The 22282-nt window shown below is 41.7% G+C and overlaps 1 protein-coding gene across 4 annotated transcripts in view; it reads left to right on the top strand.

The window, feature by feature from the left end:
* The window catches only part of KLHL3 (kelch like family member 3), a 145262-nt gene that overhangs the window by 17371 nt on the left and 105609 nt on the right, over positions 1–22282 (top strand). For 3 of the 4 annotated variants that reach the window (XM_040444567.1, XM_040444566.1, XM_040444564.1), the window contains exon 1: positions 11767–12221. The exons of the other annotated variant lie outside the window; for it this stretch is intronic. Coding sequence is in view for 2 of the 3 variants with exons in the window: in XM_040444566.1 (XP_040300500.1) it covers positions 12166–12221 (56 nt within the window). In the remaining variant the exon portion in view is untranslated. Of the gene's footprint in view, positions 1–11766; positions 12222–22282 lie in introns of those variants that run through there. 4 annotated transcript variants of the gene reach the window in all.

The following is a 22282-nucleotide window of genomic DNA, read 5'->3' as shown; positions in this document are numbered from 1 at the left end:
CAGTGAAGAAATGGGCAGAAAACATGAATAGACACTTCTCTAAAGAAGACCTCCAGATGGCTAACAGGCCATGAAAAGATACTCAATGTCACTCCTCATCAGGGAACTACAAATCAAAACCACACTGAGATATTACCTCACACCAGTCGGAGTGGCTAAAATGAACCAATCAGGAGACTATAGATGCTGGAGAGGATATGGAGAAACGGTAAACCTCTTGCACTGTTGATGCATACTCTCTTCTTTGGCTTCTTGGGATTAGGCACTGGGAGAAACCAGCAGGAGATCTTAAGAGTGAGAGAGAGGTGAGGTCCACATATATGTTCCTCCTGCTCCCCAAATACACATTTGTACTCAGCAGACAGATTTTCATTGGCCACAGCTCTATTCCAATAGCTCTCTCTCACAGCTCTAGGTTCTGGCTCCTGGTAACTCCTCCCTCCTATAGTCACTTCAGACTTGCTGTTGCTAACCCCAAGATGGTTCCCAGACATTGTTGATATTCCTGTGTCCACAGCCTTGTAAATAATTCCTTTTATTAACACCTGTGTTTTCTTTTATTTTGTTAGTGAAAAATTTTAAATCCCTTCCACATTTTCTAATGACTTGATCTTCCAGGCACCATCAAACTTGGAGAAGACCTAGCTATTTGCACTAAGTTACTTTCCTTTCTTGTCATGAGTTTTCTCACATTGTTTGAAATTTAGTGTCCTTATTTCCTACTGTGTTAGGTTAAAGTTATGACTCTTCTGCCTATGATTTAGCTGAAAATACAGCAGTGAACAAGAGACAAAAATCCCTGCCCTCGGTAGGGTTTATATTTTAGTGGAGAGAGACAGACAATGAAATACAATAAATTGTGTGGTATGTTAGAAGATGATGAGTGAATGGTATAGAAAAATTAAGGAATAGGGAGTGCTGTAAGGCAGGATGTTTGTGAAAATAATGCATTTTAAAATAGGGTGGTATAGGTAGGTCTCTCAGAGAAAGTGACAATTGAGGAAACACTTTAAGGAAATGGGGAAGTGAGTAGTGCAGATATATAGGGGAAGAGCATTACAGGTAGAGGATTAGGAAAGCAGAAGCTCTGGGGTAGTATTGTGCCTGACCTTTTTGAGGACGAGCAAGTTGGTGATGGTGGGGGAAGAGGAGCAAAAGAGTGACTGATCAGGTCAGAGAGTGGCCAGACCATGCTGGGACTTGGAAGCTGTTGTAAGGATTTTGGCTTTTGCCATGTGAATGGTGCACCATTTCAGAGTTTGAACAGAGGAGTGTAATTATCTGCCTTGAATTTTAATAGTCTCTCTGGCTTTCCATCTGTTAGAACAGAATTCCTATTCCTTTGGTATAGTTGCTTTCAATGAGGGTTAATGAGCAAAGCAACCAGAGCAACTTGGCCTAAGGTGAAAAAACCCACAATCTCTTTAATTCTATGTGTGTATGTGTAATATATATGTATGTGTGTGTGTGTATACATATATATGTGTGTATATATGAGAGAGATTGATTATATTTGGCTGAAATGAATCTTTAATTGGTGCTGTGCTCTCTGTAGAGGGCCTCCTTGCAAGATTGACCCTTGTCAGGGCACTTTGATTGAGGGAATGTTCCTAACTGAGAAGGGTGGTCCACTGTGTCTAGACTGTCTAGGTTCACTTGCAATCTGATCTATGCTAAACACCTTCTGTCCTTCTGGGAGTGTGGAATTTTGATAAGTGCTAGATAGTGGGTGCCTATAAAACCTTGAGTACTGAGTCCTTGGCAGCAACATTACACAGAAGCGTATTCTCTGTGACCCCTCATGGTAGGGAGAGAGCAAAAAGAGGTTTTGTACATGGATTCCTCTAGACTACCTGTGTCTTTTTTCCTTATGATTGGACTGTGTATCCTTAACTATGTGACTATTAAACTTTAGTTGTGAGTACACTTAGTGCTGAGTTCTGTGATTTCTTGTAGCTAGTCTCTCAGTGTTGTGTTGGTCTTGGGAACACCAGACACAGGTGATTGTGTGTGTTTGTGTGTGTGTGTGTGTGTGTGTGTGTGTGTGTGTGTGTGTGTGTGTGTTATCAATTTAAGTGGAAAACATCAGGTATGTGACCTGTCGCATAGGTCAGCCAGCCCTATGTTGAATGGAGAGCTCTTCTGAGAAGTTTTTACTTTGTTTATTTCTTTAAAAGCTCTAGGTCTTTCCATTTATTGCATCTTCGAGCAGTTTTGAGCGGCTTCTGGCAGTTTTGAGCATGGGAAGACTCACTGCCATCATGTACATCCTTTGTAAGCAAGTTTATAAAAAGGACTGCCTTATATCGGTCTTTAAAATGATCTAAGTGAAGGAAATTGTTGACATAGGCACCATAAATGATTCCTTAGGGAGAAAAGAAATATAACTATTAGAAGCAGCAGCATCCCCTAACAGATGTAGTTATGTCAGTATGTTAGAAGGATCACGTTTTGTTTGCTTGTAAAGTCTCTGCAATGAAATGTATAGCAAGCTGGTCTGATTTTATGACTTTGTATTACTCCCTTGGGAAGGAAGTTATCCTGTCCTGATCTTTTAATGAGAAGAATTTGATAAAGAGAAGATGAGACTTGGGTCACAGAAGGGAGATTATGGCAAAAATGCCCATTTGACAGATCTCTGTCTTCTCAATTTCTGCTTTCTGACTTCAGAGTCACAGCCAGTTGCCCTCAAATCTCTGGATCCATATAGCTGTGAGCTTGAAAGCTCTTATTTTCAATTGGTAGAAATATTTGTTTGTTACCTTCCAAATGATTTTAATCACAGTTTTGTACTTTTACAACTGAAATTGCAGACAGTAACTTCTCCATAGGCTGGGAAAGTTGATGAATAAGGAGGGCAAATATGGATGTACTTAGTAAGAACTATGAAATTAATCATATCCTTTGGCTCTAGGACTCCAATACTAGGAGTTTAACCTAAGAAAACAATTCAGTGAAAGGAGAAACAGCCTTTGCGCAGTTATTATAACATTGTCTATAAAAAGAGATTAAAACTATAAATGTTAAACATTGGGGAAATGTTTACTAAATTGTGCTCTGTGTTGTTGTTGTTGTTTGCCATTAGTTATATGTTTTCATGTGTATAATTTCTCCAACCAGCTTGTAAGCTTTTTGGCATTCTATTCATGTAGGATTTATGTTGTAGCTCCCTGGTACAGCCCATTGCATAGACAGACTGAAATAGTCCGTGAGACTGCATTGTAAAAATGTGGGTGTGGAGAGTGACCAGGGAAATGTTTACTAGATTGTGCTCTATGAAAGGGTGAAGTGTTAGAAACCTGTTGTCCATCAGTAGGTGAATGGATGAACAAAATGTGGTGTATACATACAATGGAATATTATTCAGTCATAAAAAATGAAATTCTGACACATGCTACAACATGGGTGAACCTTGAAAGCATTATGCTAAATGAAATAAGCCAGATACAAAAGGACAACTGTATGATTGCACTTATATGAGGTGTTTAGAATAGGCTAGTTCATAGAAACAGAAAGTAAGAATAGAGATTACCAGGGCCTTAGGGGAGGAGAGAGAATACAGAGTTAACTGTTTAGTGGGGTTTCTGTGGGAATGATGAAAAAGTTCTGGAGATGAATAGAGGTGATGGTTGCACAACATTGTGAATGTACTTAATGCATTGTACACTTAAAAACAGTTAAAATGGTAAATTATATGTATATTCCACCACAATAAAAAATTACAAAAATATGTAGTAACATATTATTTAATGTAGTATATAATATGTAAGTATATTAAAGTAGCAGGATTAAATGAACCTTTTAAATTGTTGTTGTTTAATTTTAAGTGAAGCCACGAGAAATTGTAATTACCTAGTTGCAACTATTTACAATTACGAATATCCTTTTTAAACCTCCACAAAATTACTTACCCAGTGTGCACCTTTATTTCTCTTCCTTTGGCCCTGCTCCCTCCTCTCCCAAATTGAAAGTTGTGTCCTCCTACACTGAGTTCCCAGTCCCTTTTCTGCACTTCTCTTGAATCTCTTGTTGTTGTTGTATGTTGTTGTTGTTGTTGTTGTTTTACCATTATTTATATGTTTCCATGTGTAATTTCCCCAACCTGCTTGTAAGCTCTTTGGCATTTTATTCATATAGGATTTATGTTGTAGCTCCCTGGTACAGCCCATTGCATAGACAGACTGAAATAGTCCATGAGACTGCGTTGTAAGAATGCAGCTGTGGTGAGTGACCAGAATGTTTGAACATTTTTGCTCATGGGTTTTACATTATGTTCAAGCATTGTGTCTCTCTCAATTCTCTGTACCTGCTAGATGTGCAGACCTGACCTCATTCGTGTACACATCACGTATTCTTGATTTTGGTGCTATGCCTTATCTGTATTTTACATTTTCATGGAAAACAAAACAAAACAAAATAAAACAAAAACAGTTTTCTTTGTACCCAGAAAGGAAAGAACCAAGGAGGTGAGACAGGAGATAGAGTTCTGCAGGTAGAGAACCAGTGCAGTCAATTTAAAATTAAAACTACCTATGAAAAAGTTGTAAGTAGGAATTAATACTCATTTTTGAACAGAATATTCTGTGAAGGAAGCAGATTGCCTCCCTCTATTTAGGTCATTGGTGTAAGTGATTAGGTCTAGCTTTTATTATGAAGAGATGTACATATTTGCCAGCAGAGGGCACCAGCTGCTGATTCCAGAGAGGAAGGAATTTTTACAAAGGTCCTGAATTTGAGTGTTCACAAAGTACTAACAATGGTGTGAAGCCCCCTGCTTGCTGGTATAGTTGGTCTGGTTTTTCTTTGACTCAGATGGGGTCCAGTGGTGTGCTCCCAGCTGTCCCCAACAGCAGTCTTTGGCTAGGTCTGGTTGGTAAGCCAAGGGACCAGAGGAGTCTATAGTAAAGGATTTTATAGTAGTAAGTGTTTGGAAGCATTAGATACCAGCCTGTGTTAATATCTTTAAGGAGTTCATTTGCTGTTGTTCTCCCGTTGATAGGTGAGGTGGAAGAGGTGTTAAGCCAGGCTTATGAGGACCTGGTTCCATGTCCCACTTGGTCCCCTAGTCAACTGGGTGATCTTGAGCCAGTTGCTTTCTTTCTCTCAGCCTCAGTTGGCTTATCTCTGAAATGGAAGTAGTAAGAGGGAGAAAATGCCTGCCATGCACAGTAGTTAATACTGGTCTTTGGAGTCAGGCACACCTGGGTTCAAACCTTTGAGGCTGTGGTCAAGCCATTTAACTCTCAGAACCTTAGTTTCCTCACATGTATGGTGTATGTTCTGGTGGAACTCATGTTTATTTGATTACTTTTGAAAATAACTTCTTTTTGCCTATAGACCCCCTTCACCCATTTCTCTCTCCCCTCACCCCTGCCTCTGATGATGACTAGTCTCTTCTCTATGAGCTTGCTTGTTTTGTTTTGATTTTTTAGATTCTGAGAGAGATCATGCGGTATCTTTCTTTCTCTTTCCAACTTATTTCACTTGTAATGCCAATGGGGTCCATCCATGTTGTCACAAATGGTAAGATTTCTTTTTTATGGTTGAATAATACTCCACTGTACGTGTGTGTGTATACACATACATACATACAACCTTACAGTTGTTTCCATGCCTTGTTTATTGTGAAAAATGTTATAGTGAACGTGGGTGTGCAGATATATAGATATCTTTTTGAGTTAGTGTTTTTATTTTCTTCAGAAGTGGAATTTGCTGGATCAAATGTAGTTTCATTGTCGATTTTTTGAGGAACATCCATACTGTTTTCCATTGTGGCTATACAATTTACATTCCCATCAACAGTGCACTCTGGCTCCCTTTTCTCCACACTTGTTATTTTTTGTCTTTTTGATACTAGCCATTGCAACAGGTATGAGGTTTTGATTTGCATTTCTCTGATGATGAGTGATGTTGATCATCTTTTCATGTACCTGTTGGCCATCTGTATGCCTTCCTTAGAAAGATGTCTATTCAGATCCTCTGCCCATTTTTAAATTGGATTGTTTTTATGCAGTTGAGTTATATGAGTTCTTCATATATTTTGGATATTAGCCCCTTATCAGAGATATGAGTTGAAAATATTTTCTCCCATTCAGTAGGTTGCCTTTTTATTTTGTTGACTGTTTGCTGTGAACAAGAGTTTTAGGATGATGTGATTTCATTTATTTTTGCTTTTGGTGTCAGATTAACAAAAAGTCATTGCCAAGACCTTTGTCAAAGAGCTTACTGCTGATGTTTTCTTCTAGAAATTTTATGGTTTCAGGTCTTACAGTCAAGTTTTTAATCAGTTTTGCGTTGATTTTTTGTGTATGGTGTCAGGTACTGGTTTAGTTTTACTCTTTCGTGTGTGGCTTTCCAATTTTCCCAACCTCATTTACTAAAGGGACTGTCCTTTCCCCACTGTGCATTTTTTCTTTTTAACTTTATTTTTTTGAGAGACAGATAGAGCGTGAGCAGGGGAGGGGCAGAGAAAGAGGGAGTCAACAGATTCTGAAGCAGGCTTTAAGCTTTGAGCTGTTCGCACAGAGCCCAATGCAGGGCTTGAACTCACAAACCACAAGATCATAACCTGAGCTGAAGTCGGATGCTTAACCAAGTGAGCCACCCAGGTGCCCTTCCCCACTTTGTATTCTTGACTCTTTGTCAGAAATTAATCGATCATTTATATATGGGTTTATTTCTAGGTTCTCTGTTCTGTTGGTTTATGTGTCTGTTTTTGTGGTTATACCATATTATTTTGATTACTATAGCTTTGTAATGTAGCTTGAAATCAAGGAGCATGATGCGTCCAGTTTTGTTCTTCTTTCTCAAGATTACTTGGCCTATTTGGGGGTATTTTGTACTCCCATGCAAGATTTAGGAGTATTTGTTCTATATCTTTGAAAAATGCCATTGGAATTTTCATAGGGGTTACACTGAATCTGTAGATTGCTTCAGGTAGTATGGACATTTTAATGATATTCTAACTGAGCATGGGATATCTTTCCTTTTGGTTGTATCTTTTTAAATTGCTTTTGTTCATGTCTTACAGTTTTCAGTATACAGACCTTTCACCTCCTTGGTTTAATTTCTCCCTAAGTATTTCTTTTTGGATGCAGTTGTAAATGGGATAGTGTTTTTATTTCTCTTTCTGATAGTTCATTATTAGTATATAGAATTCAGTAGATTTTCGTATATTGATTTTCTATTTTGCAACTTTACTAAATTTGTTTATTAGTTATAACAGAGGAAGGAACTCTTCCAAACTCACTTTATGAGGGCACAATTATCCTAATACTAAAACCAGACAAGGATGTCACAAGAATATTATAGGCCAATATCTCTGATTAACATAGATACAAAAATTCTTAACAAAATATTAGCAAACTGAAGTAGTCAAAAACAGTAGATTAAAAGGATCATACATTGTGATCAAGTGGGATTTATTCCAGGGTTGCAAGAATCGTTCAGCATCTGCAAATCAGTCACTGTGATATACCACATCAACAAAGTGAAGGATAAAAATTATATGATTATCTCAGTAGAAGCAAAAAAAAAAACAAAACATTTGCCAGAATTCATCATCCATTTATAATAAAAACTCTCCACAGATTATATATAGAAGAAATGTACCTCAACATGATAAAGGCCATATATGACAAAACCACAGTCAACATCATACTCAATGGTGAACAGCTGAAATCTTTTCCTCTAAGGTCAGGAACAAGACAAGGATGTCCACTTCACCAGTTATATTCAGCATAGTACTGGAACTCCTAGCCAGAGCAATTAGGCAAGGAAAAGAAATAAAAAGGATCTAAATTGGAAAGGAAAAGGTAAAACTTGTCACAATTTGCATGGTATGACATGGTATTATATGTAGAAAACTCTACAAAGATCTCCATCAAGAACCTGTTTGAATTAATAAACACATTCAGTAAAGTTGTAGGGTGCGAAGTCAGTCTACAAAAATCTGTTGTGTTTGTGTACATCTCACATTTAATACAGGGATAATAGTCCATTCTCACAGGTTTGTTATGATGATTATATGAGAAAGGTACCTGTAAAGCCTTGAGTACAGAGTCTCGTCCAGAGTAAATGGCCAGGGATGGGAGCACCTGTTAATTTCCAGGGAATGTTACCTTAAGTTAAAGGAGATGAGGGACATGAAGCGCATTGTAAGCTTTAAAGTGTGACACAAGTGCCATGTGTTATGAAATTCTTGAAACCACCCAGCACATGGGTGGGTTCTTTCACCCTCAGGGGAAGAATCCTGAGGGAGGTCAGGTATTACTTGGGATAAGGTGGGCTTCAAGTTCCTTTTCAGTTTCTACCTGATTTCGTGGGCTTCAAGTTCCTTTTCAGTTTCTACCTCATTTCCGGGGGCAGTCAGAGCACCTCTAGGGGAAATCTACCCCTCAGGTGGTCCAGAATCTAAGGGGAAATTCTGGTGATACAGATGTGGGTGGGCCTTAATTTAGCTCTGATTTTGCTTAGTCCTTGGTGGCCAGTTGGTAGCAGGGATCATGGGAGATGTGGAAGTGGCTCCAGGGGAGGCCTGGGTCTGTGCTTCTGGCACAAGGTAGTTTGGCAGACTTTCTTCTTGACCTCAGAACCAAGGACTGTAGTTTGATAACATTGGCATAGGCAATGAAAATATCTAATGGTTACTGGGTCCTTATTGCAGGCAGGGTTGTATGCTAAGTGCTTTATAGACTTTTATATTGAAATCTCACAGTCCTAGGAAGTAGGTACTATTATTATCTCCTTTCTGCAGATGAGAAAATTGAGACATAAAGTAATTTGCCAAGGGTCATGTTTCTGCTAAGTACGCTTGGATCCTGGTCTTTCTCATTCTGATGGTTTGAGCTCTTTTCTTTTGTTCTTAGTGGTCTTTACATTTAGCTATGCATTAGAATCTCCAATGAAGTTCATTGAAATTCCTGCTTCTTGGACCCCAATTCTGTAGGTGTGAGGTCGAGCCTGGCACTGTAGTGTTTTTGTTTTTTTCCCAGATTTATTTAGGTATAACTTACATAAAATAAAATGCACCCATTTTAAGTGTTTAGTTTGATGTAATGTAGTAGTTGTATACAATCGTCTCAGTATTACCACAGTCAAGATACAGAACATTTCCATAACCCTAAAAAGTTTCATTGTGCCTTTTGACCACCTGATTCGTACAGTTTCAACCAGCTAGGCCAATGGTTCTGACACACAGGTGGCGGACCACTGTACTGTGTTATGGTGTCTGCAAATGTGAGGAACTGAATGCCTAGAGAAGGAAGATAAAAGTGAAAAAAAGAAAAAAGATACTTGGAAAGAATGGTTGATTTTACTGTTTCCAGATAAGCTATGCTGTACTGGCTCCCTGTGGAGAGATGGAGTGTGGAGAAAAGAACTTTCTAGACCAAAAGCAGTTAAATAAAAACAGTTTCTTTTCCTAACATGGTTTCTTCCTGAGCCACATAAAGCTGAAGAATTCTGTACAAATTTGGTGTGGATGGCTGGGCAGATTGCTTTGGATGGAGAGTTGGGGCCACTAGCTACAATTGGTGAGCTGTGGAGAAGCCTTGGGTGTGGGAAGGCGGGCCTAAGATACTGTTGCTGTGCAGTTCAAGGATGGGACCTCTTCCCCACCAGGCAGACACCAATTTGGTTCCATTTGATTTTCCTCTGCTGCAAGAATCCAATAGCATCTCTTCTTAATCTGAAGTTCAGTCAGGAAAATTAGCCTAAAGCAAATAGTTTCAGACTGTGGCCCAAAGAACATTTGGATAATAAAGTAGAAAATATAAAATGTAGCTCTGAAATTAGAGAAGGTTAGGGTGGGAACTTTGTGCCAGGAATCTGGAGACTTTGATTCTTGACTCAGCTCTGTTCCTGATTTTGTTAGATGACCTTCTCTGAATGTTCTCTGTACCTCTGTGGATACAGTGAATGGTTAATAAAGTGTGTAGGTAGCAATATGGTTTTAGCACATACATTGTAGTGACATTGGGTTAGCACAGCAAAAGTAGGTTGTGAAGGAAGTGCTGTAAAATTTTTATATTGACTGTGGAATGAAATCTGTATATACTCAGCTGTAAGTATTTCCTTTTCTGACCTTTTTCTTTTCTCTCTGGTTTATTAGATGTGATGTTCCCCCCTTTCCTGTATGGGAAAATGGTCAATAAGGGTATAAAGGTGTAAAAGAAAGACTTATCTTATTCTTATGCTCCTTTTATGAATCACCCAGTTGTCTTCCTGGTGGATGTCTGCACTCTGGCACGGATTCTGGGATTCAGTTTCCTTGTTTGTGGTGTTAGCTTCTCCTGGTCCCTGTGATTCACCTCGAGAGGAAATATCTGGAGCCGAGCCACAAGGCTGATTAGAGGAGGAAGGGACAGAGGGAGAAAGATATGAGGGGTGTTATTGTGAAAGGAAAAAGTGGTGATCTAGGGCTGTAGCATGTAAATAAAATAACCCAGACTGCATCTCGTTTGAGAAAGAGTGAGTTGGGGTAGTGGCCTCATCTAAGAGGACACTGAGGTGTCAGTGGGAGATAATCTTTGAGAATAACACCTTACCAGTTTCCATTCAGGGTCTGTAAAAGTTACTTCTAGTTTCTGTTACCTCAATGTGCCTCCCCTTCCCCCGTTCCACTGTTTCAAGGCTTTGTAGCAATGAAGAAATTCAACAGGTCGAAATTTTAACAGTCATAGAATAAACAGTCATGTCTCCTGCTTTCACATACATTATGTTATCCTCCCTGAAGACCTCTACAAAATATTAAGAGTCTAGTAAAAATTTCTTCTTAAACAGTCTTACAGATGAACAAACAAAATGGAACATTTAAGGCATTTTTTGAATCGTGTGATTTTAGAGCTGAAAGGGACCCTGGACTGATCCTGTGTTATAGAGGAGGAGGATCTGAGGTTCAAAGTGGGAAGAAGACTTGGCTGAAAGTCGCTCAGCTAGCTAGTGGTAGCAGAGATCCTGAAAAGCCTAGGTTTGACCTGGATGGTTTGACAATAGAGGTGCTCATGTATGATTTAGAATAGAGATGCTCATGTATGATTTTTCTGAGTCATTAAGGAAGCTTCTGAACCCATTTCTGTGGCTAACCAATCAGTAGTGGCAATTTGCCTCAATTTCCATTAAGCCTCTTGACTGTGGCTAGGAGACACAGACTGCCCTTCTGCCTTCCCAAGATGATGTTTTAGAGTTAAGAAAGTCTAAATTGAAGCTCAGCAGCTGGAGATTACAGGGTACAGGCGATCTTTGGCTGGAGATGGGGGTTCAGTGGGAGACTGACTAGTTGGAGCCACAGTTTCATTTAAATTTCAGTGCTTTGGGCAGATACTTCAGTGTTGTGCAATGAAATTTGTGGTCATTCAGTACCGTGTAGGGAAATCAACATGTGCAGTGTTCATTTTGATGGCTTCACTGCAGTCATCTTTGGCCCCTGGAGGCAAAATAGGGTTGGTTTCCATTTCACCTATGTCTACTGTTCCCTTTATAAAATTTCTCTCCACGTTCTCAGAGCTATCAGACTCTTTCCCCCCTAATTTCTCTCCATCTGTCCGACTGTCAGAGCTACTGTAGATTTTGTGAGGAGGAATCAGAACGTGAGCTGTGACCTATAAGCTGATTTCCCCAGGTGGATATACTCCACTGCAAGCCACAGAGGGGCCTCCTCATTCCAGCAATCCGGCCGGGCTGACGGACTTGTAGCCTATGGGGGCAGGGGTGGGGTTGGAGGGCGGGGGCCAGTGTTTCTTGGGCTAGTGAGGAACTGCCTGAACGTTTGCAGCGTAGGCACAGGAGGCGGGAGCCCCCCGGGGTGAGCTAGTCTCCAGAGCTGGGGATGCCTAGGCAGATGTGGAGGCAGCTGGAAAGGTGGCACCGCACTTGGGCCGCTGGAGCTGCGCTGTTCCTAGGAGACGGAGGAGCAGCAGCGAGCCTGCGGGGGAGGGGGAGCAAAAGGGTTGCTGCGTTTAGCAGCTGAAAGGGCTGCAGGGAGCTCTGGGTAAGACATTTTCTGCTGCTGCCGCTTCTGCGGTAGAAGCTGCTGGGAGTAAGTCAGAGGAAGGAGGATCGAGAGGGAGGAGGCTTCATTTGCAGCCATGCTGAATCACTGTTGCTGATCAGATCTCCTGTTGGTTGGCTGGGAGAACCGAGAACAGAGCTACGATCTCCGGGTGCATGCACAGTTCAGCGGCTACCACCCCGGCTGGGCCTCGCACAATGGAGGGTGAAAGGTACGTATGTATTAAATGTGGTGTGTGTGTGTGTGCACGTATGCTTGTGGTGCAGCTACTAGCTTTTGTATCTGCATTGGCTAGGCTGGGTCGGAAGACCTCCCTGCCGATGGATCCGGGCAGACAGCAGAGTCAGAGCAGGGAAGCCCCGTTTTCCAGAGATCTGGCTTCCGCAAAGGCAGGTCTGGGTTTGCCGGGCAGTGGAGCACCCTGAAAGAAGGGACTTCCTGGTGGTGTTCGGGTATAGTTTCAGCATGGGCTGAATCAGGATTGTCTTTCTCAGGCTCTTTCAAGGAGGCGTTTCCCTTTCTTGACTACTTTCCAGGGGTGGTTTTTCTTTGGTGGGGGGTTTCTGATGTCACAGCAGGGCTGGCCTGGCATGGAGTGCTTACATTTTCACACTGAAGTGCTCAAATCTTTAGCTAGCATACCACGCTCATGTCTATTCTAAAAAGGTGTGTGTGTGTGTGTGTGTATGTGTGCGCGCGTGTGCCTATATGCACACACAAGTTCATATAAGAAGGAGAGAAACCCTTCAGATGATACTTGGTCTGAACTGATGTTCATTTTCATTGAAAAGTTTTTGAATGATACTGGAAGGTATGTGCTTTAGAGGAACTCTTGCTCTGTCCATCAGGGGTCCCTTATGAAATAGGAATAAACAGAAGGGAATTTAAGTACCTCTGTTGAGCTGGATATAACTAGTGAGAGTTTATTTTCTGGCAGGCACGTGCGTATATGCATTTTAAACTATTATCTGAGGATCTGATTCTTTTATTTCAGAGGTACTCTATGCAGTGCCGGGGTGGGTCATTCTTCTGTGCTAAAACGTCTCCTCCTGTTGTGTCAGCTTTTTGGTTCTGTGGGTCTGCGGCTGGTAGAGAACAAGGCTTGCCATTTTTCCTGAGATGAGGAGACAGCATGGAGCATTAGGCAGGGAGCATTAGGCAGGGAGGGGTGAGGTGTGGCAGTGCACCATTGCGGGGGTGGGGGGAGTGCTGCTTTGAGTTGCAGGTTTGATGCAGATGATAACTGGCTGGTTGAATGGTAACAGGTTCATCTAACTCAGCACTGGTTTGTACCTCAATAAACACTTTCTTTTGCACGTATTGTCTCCACTGGTGCATCTCATGGGGCAGAATGATGCCATTAAACATCTCTAGACCCTGTTAAAATTGGCATGATTGTTGGGTGTCTTCCTGTCTGAAGAGGCCCCAGGGACTGCATTTCTCCCTGTGACTCCCGCAGGAAGAGTCTGGGACTTTTTGGTCTGAGTGTGCTGCTGATGCAGCTTCTCCCTCAGCAGTTTTTGCAACAGGGGCTTAGTGTTGGACTCTGTGTGGCCTGCTGGGCAAGAGAGCATCCGGAGGCCTGTTTCCTAGGCTGGGAGCAGAGATGGGTAGTGTCCTCACCTTCTGTTGGTGTGATAGTTAGTAGAAGGGCAGGGGCGAGGTGAATCGTGGTTTAGAGATTCTGGATCAGGCTCATTTACTTGACTGGTGGTGTGTGGGGGCTGAAAGGTCCTTGTGAGACTAGCAGTAGCTGATCAGGTACTGCTTCCTGAGCATTTTTGGGCATCTTCTGTTTTTAGAAATGTAATGAGTCTTTGCCCTCTAGGAGATCTCTTGTTCTTCGATGCTCTGGTGCCTCTCTGCTGGGAAGGCTGATGTCCTGGGCTTTATAACACCTGCTTTTTGCACATGTTCTTTTGTCTTTCCCCTACTGGAGGCAGAGAGTAGTCAAGAAATACAAATTGAGCAGCTTCCAAGGTTCACCATGTCACCCAGGTCACTACCGTTTGTTTCCACTTCACGTCCAGCTCACCATGTCAGGCATTCAAGTCCTCTGTAATCTGGCTCAGTCTGCATTCACTCTGCTTACCCATACCCCCACCAAGCAATCTTTTGGTCTGTTTTGTGACCATACATCCTGTATACTGCTCCATCCAGCCCCAGATCCTTAGCTCCTGGAGTTCCTTTTGCCTGGAATGCCCTTTCCCATCTTCTTTTCCTAAAGTTATCCATCTAACAAGGCTGTTTTAAATTCCTATTTTGTGTTGGAAACCTCAGCTTTTCTAGTCCCGGGTGATGTTCTTCTGAATTCCAGTACCTCAGGTTTGTGTCCATAGTTGGATATGGAATAATAGGCCCACCCACCAGGTCTTTTTGTGCTTTTGTTTCATGTGTCTTACAAGCCCCCAGACTCAGAGACATGTCTTCAGGGGGTAAGGATGGTGCCACTCTGAACACTCCTCACTCATCGCTGTGCGGCTGCATGCATAGTAGGTGCTGCCTAATTGTTTGGTGATGAACTGATAACTTTTGTGGGAAGCAGTGATAACTAAGAGGAAACTTGGTGAGAGAAGAGATTGAAACCTTTGGCCAATAGGTTCATCTTTGGCTATCGGCCTTATTATCTCAGCACGGGTCATTGACCCTATGGAATGCTTTTGTAGGCCGAGAACAGGGGAAGTAGCCTGGTTTTACAAGTTCCCTGGGAAAGCCAGGGTTGGAGAAGCTGAGTGACTAGCCTAGGATCACATGTCAAACCTCCAGCAACTGGAGGAATCCTGAATGTGTGCTTGTTCCGCACTTAACCTGCTGAAGCTTAATTGGCTGTTTTTAAGCATTAAGATTTTTTCAGCCAAGAGATTTCTACTGAACAATTTTCTTTCTTTGCCATGAGGTTATGAAAATAACTTCTCCCTTAAAAGGCTATTAATTGAAAGCCTGGGATTTAACACAGGCCTTGCAGTGAATCTCCTTTATGAACCGTGTGACCTTGAGTGTGTCACATTTAGTCATAGATAATTTTTCTTTTTGGTATAAAGGGAGTAATAACAGTATCTGTACCTCATAGAGTTTTTGTGAGGATCAAATGAGGTAATATATATATATAAAGCATCTAGTAAAATGTCTGTGGCACAGACTAGGTACTAGGTAAATAGTCGTTGTTTTATCTTTGGTGTTCATCTATTGCCCTGGTGTACCCCATGACTCGTGCTGGGATACTAACCAAAGCTTGTTTTAAGGACTTTCTATGTTTATCATCTAAAGCAGCCTATGTGGGACTTTCCCCATGAGAAAACTGGGGAGAGCTTATCAGGATCCTTCTCTTCTACCTGAACCATCCATCTCCTCATAGTGAGATACCACACGGGGCTTGGCATTTCCTCTGCTAGTTTTCACCAACACCTACCTTAATCCTCCTTTTTATAGACTTCCTGTGGCATCTGGATGCCTTTAGTGGTTTGGAACTATGAACCAGATACACTTGTGTTCAGTCAAAATCTCAAGAACGTATGAGTTTGCACACACCTTTGCTGTATCCCCCAAGCTCTCCAGCTCCCTAAGGGACCTGCTGATGCTGAGATTCCCATCTCCCTTTGTGAAGAATCGCTGTTTCTTGATCAGTCACAGGAAGATGACTCTGCATTCTGTTTTATGAAGGGAAAGGGTCTCTGGCTCTCAACTACTACAGTGATAAATTGTGTGTATGTATGGGTATGTGTGCTTGTAGAGCAGATAGACATTGAAAATGGCAGTTGCTCTTGCTCTTAGGATTTTATTTCAGTTCTGGAAATCAGTCTTGTGGGCTGATCAGCCTTGTTATACTCTGGAAACGTATGTGTTGGTGATGGTTGCACAACAACATGAATGTATTTAATGTCACTGAACTGTATCCTTAAAAGTGGTTAAAATGAAAATTTCATCTTGTGTATATTGTTACAGTTTAAAAAATTTTTTTCCAGGGATGTCTGGCTGGCTCAGTTGATAAAGCATGTAATTCTTGATCTCAGGGTTGTGAGTTCGAGCCCCACGTTGGATGTAGAGATTACTTAAAAATAAAATCTTCAAAAAAATTTTTTTCCAGGCTCAGTGTCTGATATATCTGCAAGATTTGCAGAGAACAACTTTCGGAAGAGGCATAACACAAAGGGGAAACTAGTTGTCCATTTTTCCTAAAATTGTGGTTTTCTTCATCAGAAGCACTGGTATGTACCTGCTTGAGAGGGGCACCATGCACCCAGCAGTATGCCATGAATTTGTGGGAGCAATTTGCAGGAGAACGGCTCATCCTTATGAAAGAAAGCCTGCTCCTTCTCAGGGAACTTCAGAACCAGAAGAGATTTTTTTCACCCTTGATCCACGAACAGATCATATTTTTTGAGAAGACATGACTTAGCTGATAATTCTTTAAATGCTGAGATTGTCATTGCCAGGTAAGATACTAGCAAGACCCCCCCCCCCCCAGAGAAGAGGCAAGTATTGAATACCCTTGTCTTTTCTCTCTTCCCACAGCATTCCTTGAGTCCTCTCCCACTACTAGTAGTCATGGATAGAAACTTGTAGAAAATTCTGGGCATCACTGCTGCCTGAAGCAGATGTGCATTTCAACCATGATAATTGAAACCAAATTTTCCATTTTGGAAATATTTGTTGGTGAAGTAAGGTTTTTGACTGTAAAAAACCAAGTCACTGAAGCCACTTGATTTCCCCATACCCAGATTTGGGTTTTCAGGACTTTGCTTGTTAGGTTTTAGAATGTTCAGATACATGTAGACAGGAACATTTTTGGGGTTAGTTTTCTAAAGCAAGTGCTTTATTTGATGAAATTTGCCATTGTAGAAGTGACCTAATTCTTTTCAATTGCTGGATGAACCCTAAAACTAGGTTAGCCTGAAAAGAATATTAATAAACCATAATAAAAAATAACTTGAACATGCTTTATTCTTAGTTTTTTTCCTATTAAATAAGTTCAGTTGTTCTTAAGCTGGAAATTCTGTAACTTTTTAAAATCATTTATAAGGATTTTCAAACTCCCGGCACAACTTTCCTGGACTTTTTTTTTTAACTTAGCAAAGTCTCTTGAAGCTTTTATCAAGACTATACACTTGGAAGAGCTCTGCTCTTCTGTTGAACCCAAATAGAAGCTTGGCTCTCGAAATGCCACATAACAAGGGTTGTGTTTTCTTTTAGCCTCCCTCTCTCCTTGTGTCATTCTGTCTATCTGAATACAAGTGCTTCTCTTGTGTTTTACATTTTTTCACAGCCCACTTAAAAGATTCCCCTGCCCCTTCCCCACTCCAGGTTATGAAGAAAACTGTGAACTGGGCTCTTAGGACTGTGATTAACAACATACTTGTTCTTGAGCTTCTTGACCAAGGAGCACATCATAGGAATGGCAGAGCTGCTCCCCATCTTTGACCAATCACAATGGACTTATGTGAAGTCACTACAGTTAATAATAATATCAACTGTAATATACGCTGAAGTTTCCCCACAGTCAGCGGAGTAAGGTAGTGCAATGTCACAGGTCCTAGAGGGTTCAGTCTTTTTCATTTGGCCTGGTTTAGCTGTACAGTGAAGAGCCTCAAGGAGTGAGACAGAAGGATTGAGCTCCCTTGGCCCAGTAGGCTGTGGACATTGTCCCAAGTCATTGAACATTGCCATTAAGAACATAGGCCAGATCAGATCAGATAGACCTGGGTTTGAGTGTCAATTCTCCATTCAATAGTTACCTGGGACTTCCAGATGAGTTTTATCTCAGTGCTTCTGGGGATAATAGGGAGGCTCTGAAGATAAAATGAGATCATGGAGGCAAAGTGCTTTAACGTACTAACAGCTTTCGGTAAATGCTGTTATTAACTCTTAGCCAGGAGCTATAGCTTACTGACGAACATCTTCCATGTGTCCCTGTGGGCCGTTGCAAGGGTTCAGCCTAATGCCGTGAACTCAGGTGGCACCACTGAAAAGGTATGAAGAATATGGGGCTTCGTGGCAGCCCGTGTGTGGGTGGTGTTTCTTGATGACAGGACTGTACCATCTAGTCCTGAATCCTGCTGCCCAGCCATCTTCAAGTGACAGGTCCTCTGTTAACCCAAAAGTAGAAACTTAAATTTGGTCATTTTGACCTTGAACTTCAGGATTGGGATACATGCTATCTCTGTAGTTTGCTCAGAGTCCTGTAGGTAGAGAAACCCTATTCTGTCACTGTCCCACTGCTGCCCACACTTGGAGAAGCACAGTCATGCAGATGAACTCATGAGAACCGAAAGTACAACAGTCAGAAAGGCACTTTATTAATTTTCAGTGAAGAGTGCTCTGGATGTTCCTGAAGACCTGTTACCACATTCTTGATTCCTGAAGGAGGATCATGGGGGAGGCCACAATTACCAAAGACTGCATGGTGAGCTAGGGACTGAGTTATGGCATTTGAATATTTATAGGTTTCAAGCTTTACCACAAGGATCTGGCCTGAAGCTGAACCAGGTCAGACCATGATGATTAAGTTATCTCTTTCCTAGATAGTGTGCCCTGAGCTGGACAAGGGGCTGTCTCTGTCTGATTCTTGTTTTCCAGTTTCCCTTTCTAAACGACACTTGCTTTGTTGAGGGATTTTAGCATATTCATCGTAGTCTTACTCCGTCTCAGAGTTGTTTTGCCTTCTTGGGGTGACTTTGCTTCTCTTTATTCTCTGTGATCTGTAGCTTGAACATGATGTGCTTGGGCTCTTTGTATGTGGCCCACCATTAGCCCACTCTCCCTGAACTTTATTTGCACCTCTTGAAGGCTTTTAGAGGGGATGGCAGTTCCTAAGCCTCAGCAGCATTTCTTGGTTTCCCTTTCTTCTCCTCCACACTCTCTCATACCCTGGGTGCCCTGGAGCTCCTAACTTGGCAGATCCCCCAAACACTTCTGCATAGTCCGCCTGCTCTGAGGCTTTTCCGTCTCCTACCCTGCCCACGTGCTTTCTCTAGAAGTGTTCTCTTTTCCATTCCTTGCATGAAGTTTCCTCAGCAATGGAAAGAGCCTAAGAACTGACACACTAAGTAACACCCCCTCTTGCTTCCTTCCCTCTTCTCTAGTTGATGATGCCTTTCTCTCTCCCTGCATCCTCTTTATTCTGTATGACCAACACAGAGGCCTTCTTAGGGAGTACAAGGAGGGGGAGTTGAGAGACACAAAGCCATAATTATTTTAATGAGGAGAAGTGAGGAAAGATGGAATAGTTGCTAGTTATACCTTATTTACTTACCTATCTAACCATTTACTCACTGATTATTTATTGAGCACCTGCCATGTACCAGAAGTCCAGAATGCAGAGGAAAATTAGATAGCATCCTGGTTCTCAGGGAGCTTAAAGTCTAAGGTTGGCAGCGATGTGCTGGAGCCAGCACTTACCCATTTGCAAGAGCTGCTTGTTAAATTGTCAGGAATATTGTGAGTCATTCTATTAAATATGCTCTTTGCTAAAAATAAATTATATAACTTAATAATAAATTATAGACAAGAATAATGAATACCCCCAAATCAATGATTTTACTGTGGTCTATGACTTTTAGATTATGACTCTTGTGTCTTTATAATGGAAATACTGTGTAGGGTTATAATGGTGTGCTGCTGCACATCTTTTTCCAATTCCACATGCTCAGTGACAACATGTTGGTAGCTTGAAATCTGACATGGTGGGAGTATTTACACCATGGAAATTGGCAAATGTTACAAATCAGGGCTCTCTTCCTCGCAACCAACTGTTAAACATTTAACAGCACTCCCCCCCACTGTGGGGGAGACAGAAAAGTAAGAGGTAATTACAATTTATATGGAAGGAAGCACAGAGTACTGTGGGAACACAGAAGAAGGGAAGTTAATCTCGTGGGTAGTGGAAGATGCTAGGGAAGACTTCCAGCATGAAGGCTTGAAGGGCTGGTAGGAATGAGTGGGGTGGGGCAAAAGAGCCTGGTGTATTTAGGTGTAAGTATTTCAGTACCATAGTAGCAAGAAGTCTTCAGGGCAATGATGGGGTTATAAAGGGCCAGGAGAGGTCTCTGAGATTTATTCTGAACGCAGCGAGGAACCAGTGAGAGGTTTCACATAGAACATCCTTTGCTCTTACTAATATTCTCTAAATGTCACTCTGGAGTTAGGGAGGAGGATATGGTTGTATACAAGGCAGGAAGGGGATTATGACTGTGAGAGGGGAATGGAGTGGAGAGAGATTAAAGGAGCACTTGGGGTTGTATGGGAGGGGGGTGAAAATGGGAAGAGCATATCAAGGATGACATCCCACTTTCTGCTTTGGATAGGTGAGTGGGCAGTTGGTTTTGCCTCTGAGATAGAGGATACAGAAAGAACAGTAGGCTTGAGGAAGAGTAGGGAGGGTGGAGGGCATCAGTATTGCATAGGCTGAGTATGAGTTACTGTGCAAAATGTGAGGGAGTCAAAATAGACTTTGGGTATGTAGAATTTAGAGGACAAGGGAGGGCAGGAGAAACGGCTCTGGGAGGTGGTGTGCTGAGAGGGCTTGTTATTTAAAACTTCTCTATTTTTATTTAGAACTTCTGTAACATTTTGTGTGTATTGATTTATATTTTAACTCTGAAAACCTATCCCACATTCACTTTTTTAAGTTATTAGGCTGGGGGAAAAAAAGGGTGGGGAGAGAGCTCCTGCGTGGCTCAGTCAGTTAAGCATCTGACTCTTGGTTTTAGCTCCGGTCATGATCTTATGGTTCTTGAGTTCAAGCCCCACATCGGGCTCTGCACTGACAGTGTGGAGCCTGCTTGGGATTCAAATAAATAAATAAATAAATAAATAAATAAATAAATAAATAAACTAACAAACTTAAAAAAATAAATGGTTAGTGGAGTCATTGGTTGAGGCAGACTCTTCCACTCTGCTCTACTGTTTTTGTAGGGACAAGTGAAGGGTTTTCAGGTCAGAGTTCATTGATAACAAATATGGGATGAGGGCCTGCTGTGGGTGTGGCCCTATGCTGGGCAGGCTAAGCCATGTAAAGAGTCCTTGGACCCACGTTCCTTGTCCACCAGGTATGTTGCATCTAGTAGGAGAGGAGTGGGTTGTTAGATAGGTACCATGAAAACATAATCAAATCTATATGCCAATTCAGTTATAGGACAGAAATACTTGAGGAATTTAGGAAGACAGAGATCACTTAGGACTGAAGTATACACAGGACTTCATAGAAGAGGCAACCTTAATTGGTCCTGAAAGAACAGGTATTTAGATTATGATAGAAGAAAAGGAAGGCAGAATCTGTCTATAGTGAATAATTTCATCTGCTCAGTAGAAAACAGGTTCTCAGTAAATATTTGAGGAAGAGATAGGGCTGGGATTTAGATTTAGTCCAGGTCAAGGAGGACCTTGAATACTAAGCAAGGTACCATGACTTTATCCTATAGTTTGGTAATGTTTCAGGTTTTTAGCTCTATAGTTCTTTGAAAGGAAATTCTACATGGACACACAATACACAGAATAAATGGAAGCAGGTGGCTCTTGACTGAGCCTCTAGCCTACAGCCCTCATGACCCCTGAAGAAATCTGTGGGCAGTGAGAATCTGAAAGATGTGATCAGAATGACCTTTTAGGGATTAATGTTGCAATAGTGTGCAGGAAGTGCTTGGAGGGAGGGCATCCAGAATGGGGGATAGCCACTGTAGTAGGAGACACGGGAGAGGCCACTGTCACAGGCTAGCCCAAGGGAAAAGAGAATGGGAGAACCCAGGAAGGAAGGGACAGCTATGTTCATCCTTCTTAAGGTTATGAGTCTTGACTGTCTCATATGTATGACTTTTTTTTTTTCAAGTTTATTTCTTTTGAGAGAGAGTGAGGGAGAGGTGGGGGGAGGGGGTAGAGAAAGGGAGAGACAGAATCTTAAGCAGGCTCCACGCTGTTGGGAAGGAGCCTGAAGTGGGGTTCGAATTCACAAACCATGAGATCATGACCTGAACTAAGATCAAGAGTCAGAGATTTAACCAAGTGAACCACTCAGGTGCCCCTCATACGTATGACTTCTTAAATGGCACCAGTGAGAATGTGAATTAAGTCTGAGCCATCTTGCAATACTCTCTTTTTCTGGGCTATTTATTGAAGGGGTTGTTGGCCTTTCAACAGCAGCAACATGGAATTACTCACTTCCCTGTGTTCACCATGGCAGCAGTGGTGGTTCATGGAGGTATGTTTACTACTAACAGGACAGTGTGTAAGATTTAATTAAATTTTAAGCCAGATTTGTAGTGACTTGTCTTATTTGACAAA

This window comes from Herpailurus yagouaroundi, unplaced genomic scaffold, assembly GCF_014898765.1.
Source record: "Herpailurus yagouaroundi ecotype Mexico unplaced genomic scaffold, PumYag 192, whole genome shotgun sequence".
Taxonomy (NCBI): Eukaryota; Metazoa; Chordata; class Mammalia; order Carnivora; family Felidae; genus Herpailurus; species Herpailurus yagouaroundi.
This window is presented reverse-complemented; position numbering and strand designations above follow the sequence as displayed.